The sequence below is a fragment of the Curcuma longa genome, unplaced genomic scaffold, assembly GCF_044706935.1.
Source record: "Curcuma longa cultivar G26 ecotype Majalengka, Jawa Barat unplaced genomic scaffold, ITB_CL_G26_1.1 contig_19073, whole genome shotgun sequence".
In the NCBI taxonomy this organism is placed as follows: Eukaryota; Viridiplantae; Streptophyta; class Magnoliopsida; order Zingiberales; family Zingiberaceae; genus Curcuma; species Curcuma longa.
Genome location: NW_027430988.1, coordinates 6,767 through 29,437, shown reverse-complemented (window position 1 = coordinate 29,437; position 22,671 = coordinate 6,767). Strand labels below are relative to the sequence as shown.

The following is a 22,671-nucleotide window of genomic DNA, read 5'->3' as shown; positions in this document are numbered from 1 at the left end:
AATATTGCATTTCTTAGGATGATTATTTAATTTAGGTGTTGGAAAATTATGGGGTTGATTTTTTAATTTGGGATAGTGATGTAATAATTTTTTTAGAAAAAAAGAAATGTTTATTTGCTTTTAACTAACAATTTTAAGTTCTTCAACGCTTAAAAACTTATATAAAATATAACATAGAAGTTGATTTTTTAAAACAAAAAAACAAAAAGCATATAGAGGAAACACTAATCCATAAAGAAATAGTTCCTCGTACACAATAGAATATCTAATTTTATTTTCAATCTTAAACAAAATTTAGAAGACACTTTAAATTTCATGAATAATTTGAATTTAAAATATTCAAATAAATGATTAACATAAGCAATCAAGACCAATTTTTTTTGACCATTCTAGATGCAAGTTGTTGGACTCAATTCCTTTACAATTAAATTATAAGTGATTAAGGCTATTACATTGCAATAATAATAAAAATATAGATTTTGCAAAAAATTAAATAGGCACAAAAGAGCTCACGAGGTAATCTCGAAACATGAATTCAATAGATAACACCTAAGTATAAACTTATTAGTGCTAATGAGCATTTATAGCAATCAAATATTAATGGAAATAATTTTTTTAATTAATACACTTAAATTTAAAAAGAAAAAATATTGAAATCACATTGACATGACACAATACAATATACAACAACAACAACCAAGTTTTATCCCACTAGGTGGGGCCGACTATATAGATCTTTTTACGCCATTGGGCTCTATCCCCTACTATATCATCATCTATATTTAAATAAATTTTATCTTATTTTATTGTTGTTAACCAAGTCTTTTTTGGTTTTTCTCTTTCTTGTTTGATAATATTTGTCATAGTTTCACTTCGCCTAACTGGAATATTTATTGGTCGTCTAAGTTTATGTTCACACCATCTTAAAATCGTAGATAAAGCGTTGGTCTCTACAATTGTAGATAAAACCTCTAAGGATAAATCATTGATAAGATTTTTGCAAGCTCATAAGCTTGACCCAAATAAGAGATTTCACTTGAAGAGGATAAAACCTTATAACCTCTTCCTAAGAGATAAAATAAAAGTAAAAGGGAGAGAAGAAATTACCAAAGAGCTTAATCGAGTTGAAGCCATAAAAATTTTTATCTTAGTTTTTGGATATGCTTTGGGTACTTGATCTCAATTTAGAATGACAAATGAGAATATATAACATTAAGTCTTAGTACTCAAAACATCTTTAAGGCTTGAATAAGCTATGGTAGAAAAACTAAATAGATATCTCTAGTTAATTGGATATATGGTCTAATATATGGTCTAGTCGACTAGTAATTTAAAATTTAAATATTGGAACTATTAATAACATTTCGAATCAACTTAATACTTGTTCCTCATCGTTCTAGTTAAGTTAATTGAAAAGGTCATCTAAATGATTGGAGCTCAAACAAAAAAAAATCTTTTGCTGTCTAAACCCTTTAGTTAATTGTCAACTTTTGTTCTAGTTGACTAGCCTATTGTTGGCCACTTACCTACTCTAGCTGATTGACCTACTGTTGTTGACTAGTCTACTGCATTGGATTGAATCAACTTAGAGTCGATTGACACTGTCTAGATAATTTCTTTTATTCATCTTATAGTTTATTATAAGTTGATCTAGAGTTTGAGACCTAAGTTATCGACAAAGACAGCTCAGGAACACTAACATCGTAAATTGTGAACAATTTAAGTCGTAAGAGTGTTCAAGAAAAAAAAACTCTAGATAGTCTAATTTTACCTTGGCCATCATAAATCAATACAATCTACATCCAAAAAGAAATTCAAGATTACAATATCACAAAGAATATTGGGTTCCTTTATCAAGATTGTTGACCATCTTCTAGTTTTAAGTTTCAACCATGGTTTGAAATCTTGTGTCGTGCCATGCGAAATGATTGAAATACATCATTTCGGTAAATTATCAAAACTCGAAACAACTTAGCACCAAGGTTCAAAATTTTGAGTCATATTGTAGTTTCGATCTTTGACTGAAAATATATTATTTCAGTATCATGCTGACGCTCCGATACATGATATCAACGACAGATTAGATTGAAGGAGGAAAGAGATAAAGCAAAGAAAAGAGACATTGTCTTGTTTGTGCTCTATGACATTGAGTTTGATAATTTATCGGAATGTTATGTTTCAACCATTTTGCCCGACATGGTACAATATTTAAAATCATGCTTGACATAGACAATGTCTTCTTCCTATACTTTATCTCCTTCTTCAACTCCAATCCATTATCGACATCATGTATTGAAACATTGGTACAAAATTGAAACAATATCCTTTCAATAAATTATTTTAGTATCATGCTGACGCTTACATGATATCAACGACATATTATTGAAGGAGGAAAGAGATAAAGCAAAGAAAAGAGACATTGTCTTGTTTGTGCTCTATGACATTGAGTTTGATAATTTATCGGAATGTTATTTTTCAACCATTTTGCCCGACATGGTACAATATTTAAAATCATGCTTGACATAGACAATGTCTTCTTCCTATACTTTATCTCCTTCTTCAACTCCAATCCATTATCGACATCATGTATTGAAACATTGGTACAAAATTGAAACAATATCCTTTCAATAAAAGACCGAAACTTTGGCACAGTTTGAGATTTTGAACCATGGGTACTTGATCTCCAAATCTTATGGTACTCTATGCATTTGATGCATATCATCAAATACACATTTATTGAATCCTACTGTTAAACAAAAAGATTCTATTGTCCAAACTCGACATTTAATCAACTCCTATCTCTTTGTAAGACCTACTTTAATCGACTAGATAATTTTTAATCAATGGGCACTATTTGGGCAAATCCCCTATATTTATAGCTCATCATAGGTTGACCTAAGGTCTGAGACTTAGAGCCATCAATCAATATGACATGGGAACACCCCTAAAGCCATAAGGCTTCAACAAAAACAAAGCTTTAGGAAGCCTAAGCTTTGCCTAAGCCATTACGGTATCGATATAATCTATGCTAAGAAATAAACCCAAGGTTAAAACATCATAAGCAATATAAGGGTTCACATGTCTTCGATTCCTTTATCAAGCTTAACGACCATCTTCAAGTTTTATGTTGTAATTGGCTCCATGATCAATTAACCAAGATCACCCAAGTTTGATCAACTCAAGAAAAGAAAGATGGGAGAATGAGTAGAGAAGAGGAAAAACTTACTGGAGAGAGAGACAATTGAGAGTATAAGTGATGGCGGTTGTAGGCGGTGGGCGCAATGACCGCACCAAGTGACTAGTAGTTCGCCGACTCAGGAGGTGGGCAAGGTGTGTGGGTGGCTAGCTACGGAAGTGATGGGAGAGTGAGAGAAAATATCTATCTAATTAAATAATTATGTAATTCCTAATCTTATAAAAATAAAACTAACCAAATCTAATTAAGACTGAACCAAATTTTCCTATATATTAATTTAGTTTAGTTTTAAATAGACCAAAATAAATCTAAATCAGTTTGGTTTGAACCCATTTGATTGTAATCATCATATTTGTTATAAAATTTAATCCTAAACCAACTTCCACTCGCCTAATATTAGTTTTCTTTAACTTAATTAGTTATTTGTTTTTAAAAAAATTAAAATATAACAATTTAAATAGGAAAAAATTTAGTATTTAACATCTTTAAATATTTTTCCGTGTTTCAAGTTTTGTAACAGAGATTGAGGTAGATTATGAAATAATTAGGATATGACTTGCCACTTTGATTAAATCTCAAATTTCTTATCCTCCTTATACCTTCTCTCAGCTCTAATTTAAACATCAACAATTAATTAGGGTTCAATATGTCATTTTAATTAAATAAAACATTATTTAATTAAGTTAAAAAATACTTTTAAATTTTAAACACAATTATATAAATTCGTAAAAATAGCAATTCATTTCAAATAAAATTACATAATCAACACAAAAGCACTCAGACTATGCTTTCAAATATGAAAATGTTTAATTTTGTAGAATTTAAAAGTAAAACATGCTGAAGTTTTTTTATTAGACGGGAGACACGGTCTCATTTGTTTTACTACAAAAATTTAATAAATTATATGTATAAATTGTTATGGAATGAAGAAATATAACTAAAGTTTAAAATTAAAACTAAATTTACAATCATTTTAATTCTTAAATTTGAGATTATCAAAATAATAAACAAAAGAACCGACATACATTAACAATATAATGATTTATGAACTAAATAATTAATTTTAATAAAAAATTTATTAAAAAATATATTTATTAAGGGGAATTAATTATGTTATTATTAATAATTTAATCAAATAAGTATTGAAATCATACCAATATGGCATGATATGGTACCGAAACCTTATCGTTTTGGTCAAAGTCCAAAACTCCTATTGGACCTAATCACAAGCGAGAAACATTATCTCAATACTAGCAACGTATCATACTTGTGGAGGCTTATCCATTGCTTCATTTAAAGGGGGTAAATTAGTGAATATTGAGGGGTGCTTTACAAGCTATGGAGTATGAGTGTGTTCTCTGAATCATTTAATGCCTATTTGTTAGCATTGTGTTTATTTTATATTGATTTGTGCTATATATTTACAATTTTTATATATTAATCGGACATGAGCATACTTAAATTTACCAATTGCATTTAAGTTTTGTAATTTACAGGAATCGAAAAGAAAGGTGCACTATATATTCACTGTTAATGTTGGGACCGTCATCTCTTGTCCAATAGTTATTTCTAAACTTTCTTTGGTAAACTAATTATAACATTTAGTAACTAACTATATTTTATATGTTAATTAATATTAAAACATGATGAACAATTTATAAATTAATATTAGTTAATTAATTCTAATGACGTAACTTACTAATATATTAGCTTACAACATTATCTATATAAGTTTTGTTTACATATATATCACTTTATTAATATTAATAAGTTATTTTTCAATTGATAGTCACACAACTCTCAACACTTGCTCCTCCAGCTTGTTCATGAATTTGGAGTCTTGACCACCCTAGCCCGGAGTACTTGCCAATTAATCCACTTAGGACGACGATGGAAAAGGCTCAAGGACCATGTCATGATCTCTTCTCTTGCCTCTTCTTCTTTGTTCCTCATCCATTGCTCTCCACCATCAAGGTGCAAGTTTGCTTCTCCTTCTCTAGCTTAGTCGATTATGGATGGTACAAAATCAACACTACTAGGTTTTCACTTTGGTTTCATTCAACATAAATAGTAAAGTCATTTCATCATCATGGCTTGAGAATTTAATTATTAGATGTAGTAGGTTTACTTTAAACCGACCCCACCTAGTGGGATAAGGTTTGGTGGTTGTTGTTCTTGTAGTAGGCTTACTGTAGGATTTTATATAATAGGTACCTTTATAAAAAAAAATATTTTATTTCCTCGAACTTATGACTATTTTGATGGTAAAATTTTCCATGAATATTATAAGAAAGATATAATGAGAAATATCTATGCGCCACTAGTTTGAGTTTTGGAAGAGTATTACATGTAATATGTGGAGTATAGAAAGATACTATTGTGAACTTAGTATAAAGAAAAATAGAGATGGAAAGCAATGTAATCATCTAGGCACCATCTCATGAACTCTCCTTTATTTAATTATTCATTTTCTAAAGTTGATATGCCAAAATGTTTGGGTGAATATGAAGGAAATCCCTAGGTTGAATCAAGGTTTAAAATTTGAGTTGAGCTGGAGTTTCAGTCCCCAATAGGCATGAGGGATGTTGTGTGTGCTAAGTCTCAGTGCTAGAGGGTGTGCCGAACACCAAAGAGGAGAAGTGGAAGTAGAGGAGGAAGAAGATTACCAATGGAGTCGAGGAACTCGTGCATCTCACAAATGAGGAAGAGATCGGGATGAAGCCTGAATTTTATGTTGCTAGATCTTGCAGTGAACAGTGGTGTCGTGAAACTTTCATCTCAATGATGTTGTTGTATCCTAAAATTCACACTTGATCTCTTAATAACACTTTCTTCTCTATGAGACTCATATTTAGTTGTCATTGATCCAAATCTGTGGAGATCACTACTCACTAGATCTTGCAACAAAAAGTGCATCACAAGACTTTCATCTCTAGTGACTTCCATGCACAAGTTTCATCTTTGCTAGACTTTCATTGTGTCTTTTGTAGATGATAAGGAGCTGAACCTTTGTCAACATTGCTAGAAGGGTTTGTATTTAAGGTTTGTATGCCACTCATGGTTTGCAGGGGAATGATTTTATGTATTGTGCTTTTCCACATGCTGGTCTGTAGGTGGAACTAAAATTTTCGCCCGTGCTTTTCCCACATGTTGGTTGATAGGTGGAACTTAAATTTTTGTCCGTGCTTTTTCCACATGCTGGTAGGTAGGCGGAACTAAATTTTTTGTCTTTGTTGACTAACACAGAATGAAGTTCAAACCATGAGCTGAATGATCAGATGGCCCAGCATCCATGCACCATCCCATAAAAATTTTAACATAATAAGAAAATAAAATTTAATTGATTTGTATATTACTAATAATAGACCTGTGCGTAGAGTCTAATTAATGAATCATGTAGCTGACCTCAAGTGGTTGGGACAAACACAATTGTTCATAACCATAATTGGATTTTGCTAGGGATGGTTGGTCAAATTATTGATGCTGTTTGCTCAAATTGGTGCTACTATTTCCTTCCCTTTGAGCCAATTCTCTCTTACTAGTTGATTTACCACTTCTGTCTTTAGTTTAATTTTGTTTAGAATGCTACTTATGCAAATTAAAATATTATATGATTTTTTAAACATAAAAAATATATATTTATTTTACTAGGTCAACATACCGTGTAAAAATTTAGACCAAGTTTTAAGGGTCCGTGTTATTGTAGAGTTGAGTTGATAAAAGCGATCACCTAATATTGTTTTCATTTGTTTATTGGCCATTAAACATTGAGTTCTCCACGACTTTCTTATCTTTTATGAGATCGCTGGTTGAGGCATGCAAAGCCTTGAGATAGTTGGTGGAGACACTGGTTCCCTCAGGTGCTCTGTTTACACTCAAGGTTTTTGTTTTTTCAACTTTGAGATGTTGCTGAGGAACATGTCTCATTACATGGCTTCTACAAGCCTCTTCTTGGCCCAGAATTTATATCATTTTGAGACCATTTACACAGCTACTTGTTGCTCTTCATTTTGAGACTGATTAGAATTATTAGCAACCTATAAAACTTGTGGATCCTCTTATTGACTTATTTTTCATGTTGCCTTAAGTTTATCCTTCTTGGATACAATGTTTGTTCAAGAGTCTTGGGGTAGATACTGAGCCTTTCACTTTTTTATTGTCTTATTCAATCTTCAGGCTTTCCTTGTCCCTCTAATTTGATGATCATTCTAATAAAATTTCTATCTAAGAGAACTTGGTCCTTTAACTCCTACCCACCAGCTTTACCTTCCATTTCCAGTACAATCGCTCTTCAATGTTCTACATCGTGTCCCAAAATTTATCATCTTCCATGCCACCACCAAAAGCTTAGTTTCAAATCTTCATACTTGTAGGACAATCCGGCTATTAGTTTTTTTTTTTTTTTTTTTTTTGTATGTAGCCTTTCTATAAGACCACCAATCTGGAGCAAACCCAGTTACAACTTTTGAAATCTCATGTCGAGCCGGGTATCAGTTCCTAGTAAGAATGGGATTGTGCTAAGCTGACCATGCCAATGTGCAGTGTTGGTGGCACCAATTAGGCAAAGGGAGAAACCAGGATGTAGAAGAGGAAGGGAGAGGCGGAGTAGGAAGTAAGAGGAGAAGAAGAAAAAAGCATACATGTTATAAGTCTGCCTAGACACATTTCACCTCAACACAGACAGCTAGAGCCTCAATGTGAGTTAGGTTTCCACCGCTTCTCTTCTCTAGAGCAGGGTTTACTCACTGATATTATGTCTCTTGGTTCGCTTCTCAGCAACGTTACATCAGATGAAATCTGATGAATTTTTCTTCCAAATGGGTGCTTAACTTTTTGTGTTACTGAACATGAGGGATTGTAATGCAAAATGTAGGCTTCCTGATCTTGAAGATGAAAGGAAAGGAATGTGGTGCTTTCTTTCAGTTCCTGTGTTCTTGATGCACTCTTCTTGTTGTTCAATGGGACAAAATGTTCTGGCTATGTCAACCATAACAAAGTAATATTTTAGAGTGTGCCTGATGATAACGAACAAAAATGATTCCCATCTTAAATTCTACTAATGTCAACATGCAACTCCCCCAAAAACCATTATTTATTTTTTCTTGCCAATCAACACAACCATACTTTTAAACTGTGCCTAATGATAAAAAAGAACAAAAATGAATCCATGTCAACCTGTAACTCCCCAATAAGTGAAAACACATGAAAAATATAAATATTTACAAATTGTTCTATTTTGGTATTGATGTCGCACATCTAGGTGGCACTCTGTATGATTCAAAACTTTCAAGATAAGTTCAAAATTTTACTATATTAATACTACTAGTAACAGTATTATGTCATTAACAGTACAAACATTTGTGACTTAATGTTTAGGTCCATGTTCAACATTAAACATGTAATGCTATTTGTTTACTTGTAGTATATATGATGTCTTTTCACTCACTAAAAGTACATGATTTTGTAACATATGTGAGAAAAACAAGAGAACTATACACCTTTTAAATTGTTGGTATCCTCTTTAGTAACTTTGCCATTTGAGCTTGTGGCTTGGATTTCTTTCATCTTATCTTGTCTAATTTTATCTTTGATTAACTTTTAATGAAATGCTTCAGAGTTGTACATGTATCCACTTTGTGCTTTAAGAATTAGAAATTAATCTTTTAATACTTCTTTTCAGTGCCCCATTGACTTCCACACCAGTTTGGGCGCGTGATTTTAATTCACCTGAAGAGCTAATAACAGAGTTCTGTAGAGAATGCAGGATTGTTAGGAAAGGTAGCTTCAGAATGATTCCTAGTCAAGAATTATTATGGACAATCCCATTCTATCTCTGAAGCACATAACATACTCAAAGTAGATTGCCTTTTCATGCTATGGAAGTCTTTCCCCCATGATCATTAGATTGTAACAGACTACTATTCTGTCAGGCTTGGCTGGTGACTTGAAGAAGGCAATGAAAGATGGGAAGCCTATCATTATTGAAGTATGTTAGTTTTTGACACTTCTTTTACAACATCAAACTCTAAATGGTATATTAGGTGCTGACTAATTATAACTTCACTTTGTTGGATTTTTTTTCATTGATACTGCCTGTTTCACTAGGCAATAGTGAGTCATTATTTACATTTCACTATTGGTTTTTGATTAACTAATAGGGGCATAATGCCCCTCTCTTGCATGGAAGAAGAAAATTTTCCTTGATATTGACCCTTGTCTCTCAAGAAAAGTCAATGCAATAATTTTTTGCCAATATCCAAATCACTTTTGGTTTGTCCTTAGTAGTATGCTTTCCAATACATCAAAGGCATCGACTTAGAGCTTTAGATATTAAATCTGCTTGATTTCCGATAGATCATTAAATTGATTAAATTGCAATATTTGTTGTCGAGATTTAAAATTTTGAACCATGCTGGAGTTTCAATTTATGATTAGAACAATATGATTTCAGTATCGTAATGTGTCGTGCTAATACAACTTTTTAAATATAAAAATATTATTTAAAAATATTTGATTATTATAGATGCTTTTCTAATAATTAATCTCTATCTTCATCTTTAAAAAGGAAGGAAAAAAGGAAATAAACAAAAGAGGAAAAGAATTTATCAGAAGAAAAGGAATTATTTATAAAAAATAAAAAAGTAAAATAAGAAAAGAAATTAATTTTCCTAAAACCCTAAATCCTAAACCTCTAAACCTTATAAGATGGAACTATTCCTAAAACTTAAACTAGACTAAATAAACAAGAAAGAAAAAAAACTAAAAAAAATAGAAACCCCCTGCAGTCAGGCGAGGCCATCTTGAAGTTATGGTGGCTTCGTCTCTGTGCCTAGTGCTGGTGCTATTTGGTAGGCGGAATGTAAATTTTGCCTATGCCGATCAATACAGCTCAGTATCATAAACCATTTTTGTTGCTCCATTACTGGTGGGTTGTGTTTTTAGGGGAGACAAGGTATCTCTCTTGTATTTTTAGCAAGATGTGTTGATTGTCTCTTGGATTTGAAAATAAGAAGTCACTTCTGTCTTAGAAGGTAGTCCATCAAATTCACTGTCAATGTTTTAGATAGGTTGACGATGGATAAATATTGCTATTGAATAAGGAGAAGAAATCCCTTTAGGCGACAACAAGTCTAATTGCATAGCAAAATAATTGATGATTTGACCACCGCCCATGAAGAACTATTATAACACCTGTAAAACATCTCAAATAAATAGACTTGTCTATTAAAGAGCACAAAGATTCAAATTAATTCTTTGCAGGCTTACGCAAGTTGGCCAGGTGGGGCTCTCCAATTTCATCAGAGTTGCACTTTTCCTTGCCTACAATGGTTGTTAGGATTGAGATCCTACTTAAGAATGCGAAGGATTGTAAGATCCTATAAATAAATAATAATCTTTTAAAACTATATTTGATATTTATGAGTGATCATATCTATTGCTTTTCAATATATAGCATTGATATGAATAATTTAAGCATTATCATTCTAATTTTATATGGTATATATAAAATTACCCATAATAAATATATTAAAAACATAATATAATTTTGTGTTCCATCTTTATATAGTAAGCAACAACTTGTAATAGATCATAATTCTAAGATGATAATAACAATTTAAAATAAAATTTTCTTCTTTAGAGTCAATGCGAATCTTATATTATTTAAAACTTCCTCAAATGATATGAATCAAAAAATCATTTGCTATACTAAATCATTAAAATGTTGTAAATATATTCCAATCAAGTTGTTGGTACCAAGTTCCTTATAGGACTACTATTCTGCATGGGCTCTTTTATTTCAAATGAATGCTCCCGAAGCATTTTGGGCTGATATAGTTTCTACAACATGTTTCTTATTAACCGTATGTCATCCTCTATTCTTCATAGTGAGACTCCTTTCAAAATACTTTTTCCCAATAAGCCATTGTTTCCTGTTAACCTTAGGATATTTGGTAGCATCTGTTTTGTTTGGGATGTTCGTCCGCATGTCATTAAATTTTAAGTGTCTCCCTTGGTTACTCTCGTCTTCATAAAGGATATATATGTTATTGCTTCAGTATTAATAAATATCTTGTTTTAATTGATGTTACCTTCATGGAAGATACACCTTATTTCCAGTCTTCATCTATTCCGATTCGTCAGGGGGAGGATGATGATTTGTTGGTATATTCTGTTAAATTTTCTACACGTCTCGGAATCGAATCCTATCAAGCCTCCTATTATTCAAGTCTACTCTAGGTGTTAACTTCTTGATTCAGGTCCTACACCTTCTTCGTCAGTTGATTCAATCTCGAGCGATGGCCTCTCTATTGGGTTACACAAAGGTGAACACCAGTGTTCCTATCTTACTTCTTTTGTTTCTTATAACAGTCTGCCATCATCATCTTGTTCTTTTGTTGCTTCACTTGACTCTATTTCTATTCCTAAAACTATCCATGAACTCATATATCATCTTGGTTGGTATGATGCAATGATAGAGGAGATGAATGCTTTAGATGACAATGGTACTTGGGACATGGTTGATTTACCTTCAGGGAAATGGGCTATTGGATGTAAATGAGTGTTCATAGTTAAAGTCAACTTGGATGGGTCAGTTGCTAGATTGAAAGTCCATCTTGTCGCAAAGCGTTTTGCTCAGACCTATGGTGTGGACTATTTTGACACTTTTTCTCCTATTGCAAAATTGATATCTGTTCGATTGTTTATTTCAATCACTGCTACTCATCATTGGCCTTTGCATCAACTTAATATCAAGAATGCTTTTCTTCATGAATATTTTCAGGAAGAAGTGTATATGAAGCAACCTCTTGATTTTGTTGCTTAAGGGGAGTCAGGGCGAGTTTGTCGTCTTCAAAAGTCCTTGTATGATTTGAAACAGAGTCCTCGAGCTTGATTTGAAAAATTTAATCATGTTGTTGAAAATTTTGGTACAATGAAAAGCAAATTTGGCCATTCTGTGCTCTCTAAGCAATCAAGAGTTGGTATCATCTTGTTAGTTGTGTATGTGGATGATATTGTTATTACTGGAAGTAATGTTATAGGAACCTCATCTCTTAAGTCTTTTATTTATACTCGGTTTCACACGAAGGACTTGGGGGGTGTTAAAGTTTTACCTAGGTGTTGAAGTTATAAAGAGTAAAAAAGGTATATTTCTGTCTTAGAGAAAATATGTCGTTGACCGATTAACTGAGATAGAAAAATTGGGGGCAAAGCCTTGTAGTGCTCTAATGATTCAGAACATGCACCTCATAGGAGATGAGAAATTATTTGAACATTCAGAGACATATTGAAGATTGGTTGGGAAGTTGAATTACTTTACTGTAACTCGTCCAAATATTGCATATTTGGTTAGTGTTATCAATCAGTTTTTGTCATTTCCAACAATTTATCATTTGGCAGCGGTAGAGAAAATTTTGTATTACTTGAAAGGGGCACTCGGATAAGGTATCATGTAATGCAAATCAAGGACAAACTCATATTGAATATTTTTCAGATGCAGATTGGGCAGGTTCCAAAATAGATAGAAAATCTACTTCAGGTTATTATATCTTTGTTGGAGGAAATTTAGCCTCATGAAAGAGTAAGAAGCAAAATTTATGTCACAATCCAGTGTAGAGTCAAAATATAAGGCTATGACACAGTCTGTGTGTGAAATAATCTAGATATATCAACTCTTGATTGAAATAGGACTTAGGCTTTAGTACCAACAAAACTGTAGTGTGATAATCAAGTTGCTCTTCATATTGCGTCGAATCATGTGTTTCATGAACGAACTAACCATATTGAAATTGATTGTCATTTGTTTATGAGAAGATTTAACAAAACTTGATTTGTACGAGATATGTGAAGACTGGTGAACAACTAGGGCAAATTTTCACAAAAGCTTTAAATGAGATTCGGATTGATTATTTTTGTAACAAGTTGGACATGATTAATATTTATGCTCCAACTTGAATATTAGTTGTATATATAATACCATATTAGCTATATATATATATATATATATATATATATATAGCAGTATATATTTCTTAATTATGTTAGCTATTAATTAGTTTTATTAACTTCTTAATTATAGATAATTTTCTAAGATGAGTTTCTAGTCTAGTATATCAATATACCTTATCTTTTAATAAAGTGATATATTCTTTTTCTACCTCAAGTAACAAAGTACAAGAAATCTTTGGGGTTAACATCTTACAAGGGGAAAAGTTTTAAGTTATTGATAGTGAGGATCTGAAAGTTAGGTTAGAGAAGTTGGCTCTTCGGGCCAAGAGCAAAGAGGTAGGGAAGTAGCACGCTTTATTTCTTGTCGTTCGTTTTGACCATCTGACATGCTTTTAATATTACCATGTATTTTGACATGAATAGTATAAACTTACCTTGGTTGTTCATTACCTCTATATATCTTGCAGAGTTCCTTGTCTATTTTTCCTTCAACTTAATGCATTGATTAAAGATTGGGCTCATTTGCTTAGTTCGGTAGTTATGGGGATGGGACTGAATTAAGTTTAATTGAAGCGACATTACTTTGGACAAATGGAATGAAGTGTTTGCTATCGGCTTGAATTCTTATGTAGCTCGAATGATGAATTTGACTAGGTAGACCTTGTTGATCCATTCATACTCTTTTTGGTTTGGTGGCCTTGCACACAACTATCAAATTCATCAACAGTCCCTTTAGCCTTAGTGATGGATTTGCACTCTAATACTTGTTTGCTATTGCTGCAGCCTAACACTGGTTTCCCATTTGCTAGATTTGCAGTCCTCTTATTCTAGTGTTAGTTTATAAATTCTGCAACCGTGACACTTGGTCAAGGGTCCAACAACTTGATCTTGTTATTCAATCAAGCTACTCTTCTCTTAATATTAAAGAACAATTAATCGAACTATAATTATTGGTGTTGAGCCATTCTGTTTGGCATGCGCTTAATCTACCATTTTGCTTGATTGACACACGACTATCGATCGATGTGCGAGATTACTTCAACACCTTTGGCATGTAGTGGAATGACAAAAGAGAGGGAGAGTGTGGCCCAATCGTAAACTAGAGGGAGAAGAGTGATTGAGGGAGGACATATAGGGGAGAAGAAGAGTACCAGATAAGCGATGATGGTGTTTAGCATGACTAGTGGGCAGAGTAGACAAGCTACTATTCACCTTACCCTTTCCGACAAATACAATCCTACATTTTTTATCAGAGTTAGTTACTCTCAAAGATTCACTGTTGACAAAGCCACAAAGTAAAGAAGAAAACACTTCTTTCTATATTTGATATTAGAGCTTGACCAGGATTAACTGCCAACAAAGCCACTTTAAAAATTATATATGACAATGCAAGACGGATTCAACACCATAGGATTTTTTTTTTATTTTGATGAGATAAATTTTTCTTTGGAAAACTCGTTTAAAATATTTACTTATGATAGAGTTCGAGAATTAGATTGGTATCAAGAAGGGGTTCATGAATCCCACCAACCAATTTAGAGTCCCATCGACTTTAATAAGTGGAAGGCGAAATGAAAAATAAGCAGACACCAAAAGCCACTCTCACACTTCAATGTGGACTTTCATCGGAGCAATTGAATGAAGTCGGATCATTTAGAAGTGCAAAAGAATTATGGGAACAACTAATTGAATTATATGAAGGTACATATGAATCTAGAATAACTAAAGGTGATTTATTAGTAAGTCAAGTGTACAACTTTCGAATAATGGGGAAATGATTAGCCAAATGCACTACCAATTTAAAGAAGTTATCAATGGATTACATGCCATTGAAGAATATATTAAAAATCATAACTTAATAAGGTATACTCTAAAAGCCTTTAGGCAGATATAGTAGATTGTGGTTTGAAATCATGTACTGTATCGTGCGAAAAAATACCAAAATTCAATACAACTCGACACCTAGATTTAAAATCTCGAGCCATGTAATAGTTTCAGTCTTTGATTGAAAAGATACTATTCTAGTATCGTACCTACGCTTTGATGCATGGTGACAGTGACACATTAGGTTGAAGGTGATTGTCTGTGTTGAGTTACTATATTGAGTTTTGATAATTTACCGAAATATTATATTTTGACCATTTTACATGACATGGTACAAGATTTAAAATCATGCTATAATGTCTTCTTTCTATGCTTCATCTTCTTCCTTCTTTAATTTCAATTCATTATCAGCACCATGCATCAAAACATTGGCACAATATCAAAATAGTATCGTTCCAAGTTTAGCACAACTCGAGATTTTGAACTTTGTGGTAGGTGTTTATAAAGTGTCATGTAAAATTTCTCTTATTAAATTAATTAATTATTTTGTGAAATGAAACTTAACTTTTATTGCTTGTAAAAAGAAACACAAACAAGGAGGAAAGCACCTCAAAGTCGAATGAGAAACCGAAAGCAAGAATCACTTAATGAATGAGATGACTCACTTCATCAAGAAGAAGAGGAGAATCAAGCATATTGACAAGAAAGGACATTAGAATTCTATTCCGAGAACTAGAAAGACATCAAAATAAAATTAAACCTAACCTAATTTTCTTTGACTACAATAAAAAATGAGACAACTCATCATCATCATCATCATCATTTGAGCCCTTGGAAGGCAAATCACCTATAAGGAAAGTTAAGAACCTTGCGTTATTCGCATGGGATGATAGCCTTTTGCTCTAACCTTAGTGAACGTCAAACAACTGAATTACACCTTTTATTTACTTCATCTGTCAAATTGAGAGATTCACTTCACATATGCAACTTATATCTACCAATACTAGGGATGAAATACTAAGCAATGATTGTTATAAGATGTCTAGTGATATCATAAATTTTCATATTACATTTATTAATTCAGATTTCTTCATCAGATCTACTTTAAATGCATTCATATCAATTGTATCTACTTTATTTGGGTATATTGTGAGGAAGATTGATTATAATTTTTGTTTATTTAATTTTCAACTTATTTAAACATAAGTGCAATTTTTAAATTAACAGATATATTAATATGCTAGAAGAAGTTTTAAGCTTTCATCTTAGTATGTTGATTTTGCTATAAATTTTGTGGAATCATCCTTCTCATTATTGCCTTGACGCCAAATTATTTCAATTAAGACATAAACGTTATTCTCCTCATGCAATAAATTTAGATATTTTCATACTCATTGGAAAGAACAATAAAAAAGAAATATCTCAAAGTTAACGTACAAAAAGAGAAACACAATGTATTGATTTCTTTCTCATTAGAAGAGATGTACAAAAAATAAAAATAATGAAGAAATGCTATTAGACAGAGTTACTGAAGCAATTATTCCCTGTGTTTGACAACGATAACCTATGAAGAAAAGTCAACAATTTGCCAAAATTTGGGTTGCCCTCAATGGGGGAGAATAATGTAGACAAAGAAACAAATAATAGGAAACAATTTTGAAGAAAATAAAACTGACACATCAACAATAAAAGGAAGGAAATATGAAATATTTAAGATTACTACATTTGCAATAAATTAGATATTTCATTTTTGTTATTTAATAATTAATAAATTTTATTTTATTAATAAATAGGGAATGATTATAATTCCTATTAATATTAATGTATTTTCTTTATTCTTTATTTTCTATGAATTCCATAATCTTGCAATTAATTATTTTGATTTAATAAAATTATCAATTTAACTTCTCAATTTTTTCTCTGGGTGAGATTATTGTCTTCTTCGCTTTATCGACTTCGTTCAAATTTTTTATGTGGTTCAACAGTTTGCTTTTGTTGTTGCTTCAATTAGTATTAGGGCTGAAGTTTGGTGGTTTGGTCTCAATACTAGTCCTGCTGTTGTCTATCATCCTCATGCTTTAACATTGTCTTCATCCATGTCTCTTCCTTGGTTCTCCTTTAATAGAGTTTTAATTGGATTTCCACACCTCATTCTATCTCATGCACTGCAGGCCTTGGTGCTACATAAAAAATCCAAAATCATTATTGTTGCAGCAACAATGACAAAATTAAAAAAAGCATCAAAAAGAAAATAAAGAGGTCAAAAAAAAAGAGAAGAAAAAAAAGCTAGAGTAATTAATAGGAAAAGGAGAGCGGTTACAAAAAAGAGAGAATTGAAAAATGGAAAAAAATACTCTTGTAAAAAAAAGTTCTTGTTGCATGACCACTATTAAGATCTCTATCGCCTCTGCTAGCTAGTCCTTTTGCCCATTCTCCCCATTAGTCTCACCTCGTTAGGCAACTCTTCATCACTTGTTCAATGTTGTCCGCCATCTCCGCATGACACGTCTTGTCTTGGCTAGATCAAGGATTGAAATCTCATGCCGTATCGGGCGATACACACGAAAAAATTCGTTCCGCCGAGGCACCGGCACCGGCATAGCACCGACACAAGAATTCCGATCGAGGAACACCTTCAGAGGCGTCGCCAGGGCTCAACTACGCCTCTGGAGGCGTCGCGCGGCCTCGGCGACGCTGCCGAAGGCCCCGCCCGGGGCCGGCGATGCTGCCGGAGGCCTCGCCCGGGGCCGGCGACGCTCCGCGCGGGCCGCGCGCACCGATCGCGTGGCGCTGTTCGTGATTTTTTTTTAAAACTTAGGGTTTAATTAGGTTTTAATAATCAATTCCTAGTTATAGTTCGGGATAATTTAAATAGGCTTTATTAAAACCTATAAAATTATCAAAAAAAAATATTTTTTATTTTTAAATATTTAGATTAAATTTTGTATTTTAATTAATATATTTTATTTTAAAAATACTGAAACTATACCGGCACGGTATGATACGGTACTGAAACTGTATTGTTCCAGTCTGGGACCGAAACTTCGGTACGGCTCGATATTTTAAACCTTGGGCTAGATTGTGGACCATTGTTTCATTGCTGCTAATAAAGTTGATCGACATTGCTATCTACCAAATCAAGACTTCTCCCACCAATCTCGCCTTTAACTTGTTAAAGCAAGTCTTGATTGCATTCACCTTTGGTTGCACACCTCTATCAAACATTGCTAAAGTACTCACGTGTCATGCCTCGGGGTATATATAATTCCTCCTTACTAGAAGGTATCCCACTTGGTGACAATATAATAAAAAAGAATTAAGAACCATATAAACAAGATAACTAAAAATTCAATTTTTTTTATTTATATTTTATTTTCTATGAATACATTAAAAATTATATAGATAAATCAACAGATGAACCAAAACAAAAATATAATGAACCAAATATTAAACCAGAATCACCAGGTCGAGATCTCTGAGCAACTCTATAATCTAGCTGAAACTATCATATCAACAGAGTGCTTGTGTGTGTAAAACTAGAGGTCAAAGAAAACAGACAAGAAATACAAATTGCTAAGTTGGTAATTAGAAAAGATGTGCATGAATTTAATCTTGCTTAGGAGGTCAAGAAACTTCTTTAAGTTTTTTAGCTTATACATATATAAGTATATAAATATGTCTATAATTATCTACTATTTTTATTTTAATTGTATCAATATTTAGAGTTACTACTATCACCTTAAATCATCATCATCTTTATTTCCGATTAAAATAGCATTCAATTATTATTACTTAATCAGCATGTGTAAATGTCACCAATAATATAAGTATCAACATGTAGAAATGTCATTAAGGACATAAGTTTAGCAAATTAATTAAGAAGTGAATCACCAGAATTTAGGGTTTATCTAGTGTTTGTTTCAAATTTCAGGTTTTAGATTTTAGCAAGATTTAATATTTTAAAAGTTGTTTTTAAGTTTATTATATTTGGTAGGATAAGATTTATAGTTCAGTTTAATAAAATTCTCTGTGAGATTCTTTGTGTGAGATTGTCCCAGCGCTGCATCAGTTTAGTACCATATTGTCATTTTTAATTATAGTTGTGTTGAGCCTGTTAAATATCATATATTAGTTCTCTTTATAACAACAATCAGTACAAAATTCCTTTTCTGAGTTAACATCTATCATCTATAGTGTGCACCCCTTGCCATGCGTGATCAAACTGCATGATGCGATCTTCAATGAGGGTGCCCATTGGTTCCCACATCAAATGAATGTCATAGCAAAGTGTTTTTGGTTTCAGAAGCAAGGCAGTGCAGATGCCACCAGCTTGGTTGGAAGGGACCCATATGAAGGATGATGTGTCTTCCTTCTGATGCAACAGGACTAGTGAGGTTGTTCTAGGCAAGTAGAGAGGAGGAATGTGAGGGAACTGGGAAGAGAGAGGAGATGTAGGAATTCTTTTGAGGTGTTTGGTGGGTTTTAATTTTTTGGTTCACGCTTTCTATAGTTGAATGGGCTCAAAGCAATGGTGGGAGGCAGGGCAATGTCAGTGCCCAACCATCTTGAGTGAGCAGTAATGGAAAAATAAAAGGGCATGCCAAAGAGTGTGCTCATACAACGATTAAGAAAATTAGTGCACCTATTTAATAAATTCCAGAACGGGTTTTCTGTATAGTCAAGAGCCAGGATTTCTCTGTATTAGTATTGACTTTTCCCCCTCCTTTACTGTAGATTACATTCCATATTTTTCTAATTTTTCCAGGGTATACATTTGGACCCAAGTATTTATTTAATGGAAGAGGAAAACAAAGATTCCAATCCAAAAGATGAAGTGTCGGGAACTTTGGTGGACGCTACAAAAATAGTGGAAAGTAGTCCAGAAAATGTCATTGATGACAGCTGTTATGCATCCGTAGATGATACTGAGAATACTTTGAGTGTCCCAGAGACGGAAGTAACTATGGATGGGAGAGGCACTTTTGAGATTAAAGACACTAATGACTCAAGACCTACTTTGCGTGTTGACATTTCTTCTGAATCTCTAGGTAACTTCAATCTACTCTAACTGACAAGGTGTTCAATTTTGTGTAAATAAAGATATTTTTTTTATAGAAGTAGTGAAGAAATAAAAGACAACAGTAAATTCGTACCCCTATTTTCATTTTCTTGATTTTGTTAATGCTTTTTTTTTTCAGGTGATGCTCATAAGGAGTTGCAAATTGATAACACCTTGAAACCTGAAAAATCAGGCAGTGATCCAATAATTATTCCAATAGTTTTAAAGATGGCTGAGTTTGATCACAAGGTTTGCCCCCCCTTTTTTCGTGCCATTGGTCACGTATTGAAATTTTAGTTTTCATAGTTGCATCATGGGAATTGAAATGAGAAAAAAAAAGGTTGAAATGATACAAACATATTCAAAATGATCAACCGGATATTAAAGATAGAAGAATTGGACCTATTAAACTGAAGCTTTAAAGGGTAGATGGAGATATCAATGAAAACATTGCACAATCGTAATAAAAAATAATATAATTAATATGAATATTACTAGTGATATTGCTTAGCAACTCAATGGCAGATAAGATTTATGTAGCTGACCATAAATAGTTAGAACAAAAGATTTTTGACAATCTGGTTATATCATGAGGAGGTTTCTCTCTATTCTACCGTTGATTGTTTTCTTACATTGAATTTTCTTCAGGCCTTTTAAATTCTCTGTTAATTCATAATTAATTAGACTGCAGTACGTTGTAAAGCACATACAATCTCACAAATACTTTATTTTGCATACTTGCAAGAACGTGTAAGCTCAAACTATTATTTTTAAGGGAATATATAGAGGTTTGGCTGCCAAAGGTACCAAATACAGCAGTTGAATTTGTTTTGGGAAATATTCATCATGTAGCTTCTCTGGAATTTTTTTGGTCATAGTTATAGAAACATTACACCTTTTTTTTTTGTGTCTAAGCTCTGCTTATACAAACTTTGGAGCTCTTGTGAATGTGATTTAATTATAATAAATTAGCTATTAGTTTTCTTTTTACATTTTCTTTGTTGATTGATGGTATCCTTTCAGAAATTTTGGTGAAGTATTATGACAATGCAGTTGCTTGTTTGTGATCTTAGCTCCTAGAATATTAATACAAAACATATATATTGAATTTATTTTAGATTCCATTAGTTTGATATTCTCTACTGTAGGATAGGCACGCCAATATCACATAAGTTATCATAGTACTCTTGAAAAGATTAGTTAGGGCTACAGGAGTGTGTTCTGAATCAAGATTGGTTCTTGAATCTGTGTGAAGGAGAACAACCAAGTAAATCTGACTAATATTTTAAATGGTTAATTTCTAAATTTATTACTTATTTTATGCACTTTTTAAAATTCTTCATAAACTTCCAAAGTTGTGAAATCCATTATATGCTTTAGACACCACTAACGAATCTATCACTTGCTAAAATTTCATTCATTCAGTGCTATTTAACACAGTGGAATGCCAACTCAACTAAGTGATCTACATTGCATGTTGTGTCATTCGTTTCCTTTCTCGTGCTCTCATCCACTCGATGTTTGGCATCTTCACCCTTGTGTCATTATTTGACTACACTCTTTAAGTTGCTATTCTATGCCTTTAGTGCCAATGCCCTCCTCTCCTTCCTTTACCTCTTCAACCTTGCTTCTCTATCATTGGTATGTTGCCTATAGATTAAAATTGTGTCATGCTGCTCAACGCGACCAAAATGTTTTGTTCGGGGTAAAGGGCGAAACATAGCATTGAGCGACACATGGTTAAACCACAGTACTGCCCGTGTTGGAACCATATTGCCCGTGTCATGTAGGATCGAATAGTAATGGACTTTTCCTCAATCGGCATGGATGAAAATCAAAATTCATCCAGATTCAACTAATGAAGTGAGGAAGGACATTGTCGGCCATGGCGAAGAAGGAAGAGATTGAGAGGCTATAAATAACTTAAAATTTAAAAGGAAAAAGCCTATGAAGAAAACTTAAAGAAGCTATGAGTGAAGGCTTTAGGTAGATTAAAATTTGGTGACTTCAGTGTGGGTAAAGAATTGAGGTAAGACAAGTGGGATAAGAGGGATTGCTAGTTTGTTGGCTTGTTGAGTTGGTGACTATGAGTCAAGAGGGCTATAGTTGCAGACTAGGCTTTTATGAAATCGCAAAAATCACAATTCCTATTCGCAATTTGCTAAGGTGTATTGTTATTTGTGCACAACTATTATATTATAATTTTATATAAATATAATACACATATATAATATGTAATATTGTAGTATGTATTTGTGTATTTATTTTTATAACAAGTACTATGTTGATACTATATATTATGCATATTGATTAAAAAATGCATATTATTAACTAATTAAAATAAAATTTATTTATATAGTTTAATGAATAATATATCAATTAATTAGTTATTGATTAATTGATGTATGAAGGGGTGAAGAGGTTAATTAATTAACAATCGGATTTAGATTGGAGACATGCACATCGACTTGAGTATTGGTTCTACTGGTAGTGTTTACACTAATATAATTTAACATGATGATGGGATCACATGACTAAAGCAACAATTGTTAGTGGATATCTGAATATTGAATATTTGAAAGTGTCTAAAAGTTCCTCAGGGAATCATGCAATTAAGGAAGAACGTCATGCTTAAAAAATGTCA

The 22,671-nt window shown here is 32.6% G+C and overlaps 1 protein-coding gene across 1 annotated transcript in view; it reads left to right on the top strand.

Annotated features, from left to right (window-relative positions):
• Positions 1 to 20,276, top strand: part of LOC141817027 (uncharacterized) — a gene marked incomplete at both ends in the record, with an annotated part of 32,629 nt that extends 12,353 nt beyond the window's left edge. Inside the window, 4 exon segments of the mRNA XM_074704729.1 lie at positions 8,877 to 8,974; positions 9,127 to 9,182; positions 19,734 to 20,016; positions 20,167 to 20,276. Of these exon segments, the coding sequence (XP_074560830.1) occupies positions 8,877 to 8,974; positions 9,127 to 9,182; positions 19,734 to 20,016; positions 20,167 to 20,276 (547 nt within the window).
• Positions 20,277 to 22,671: the final 2,395 nt, after the last annotated feature.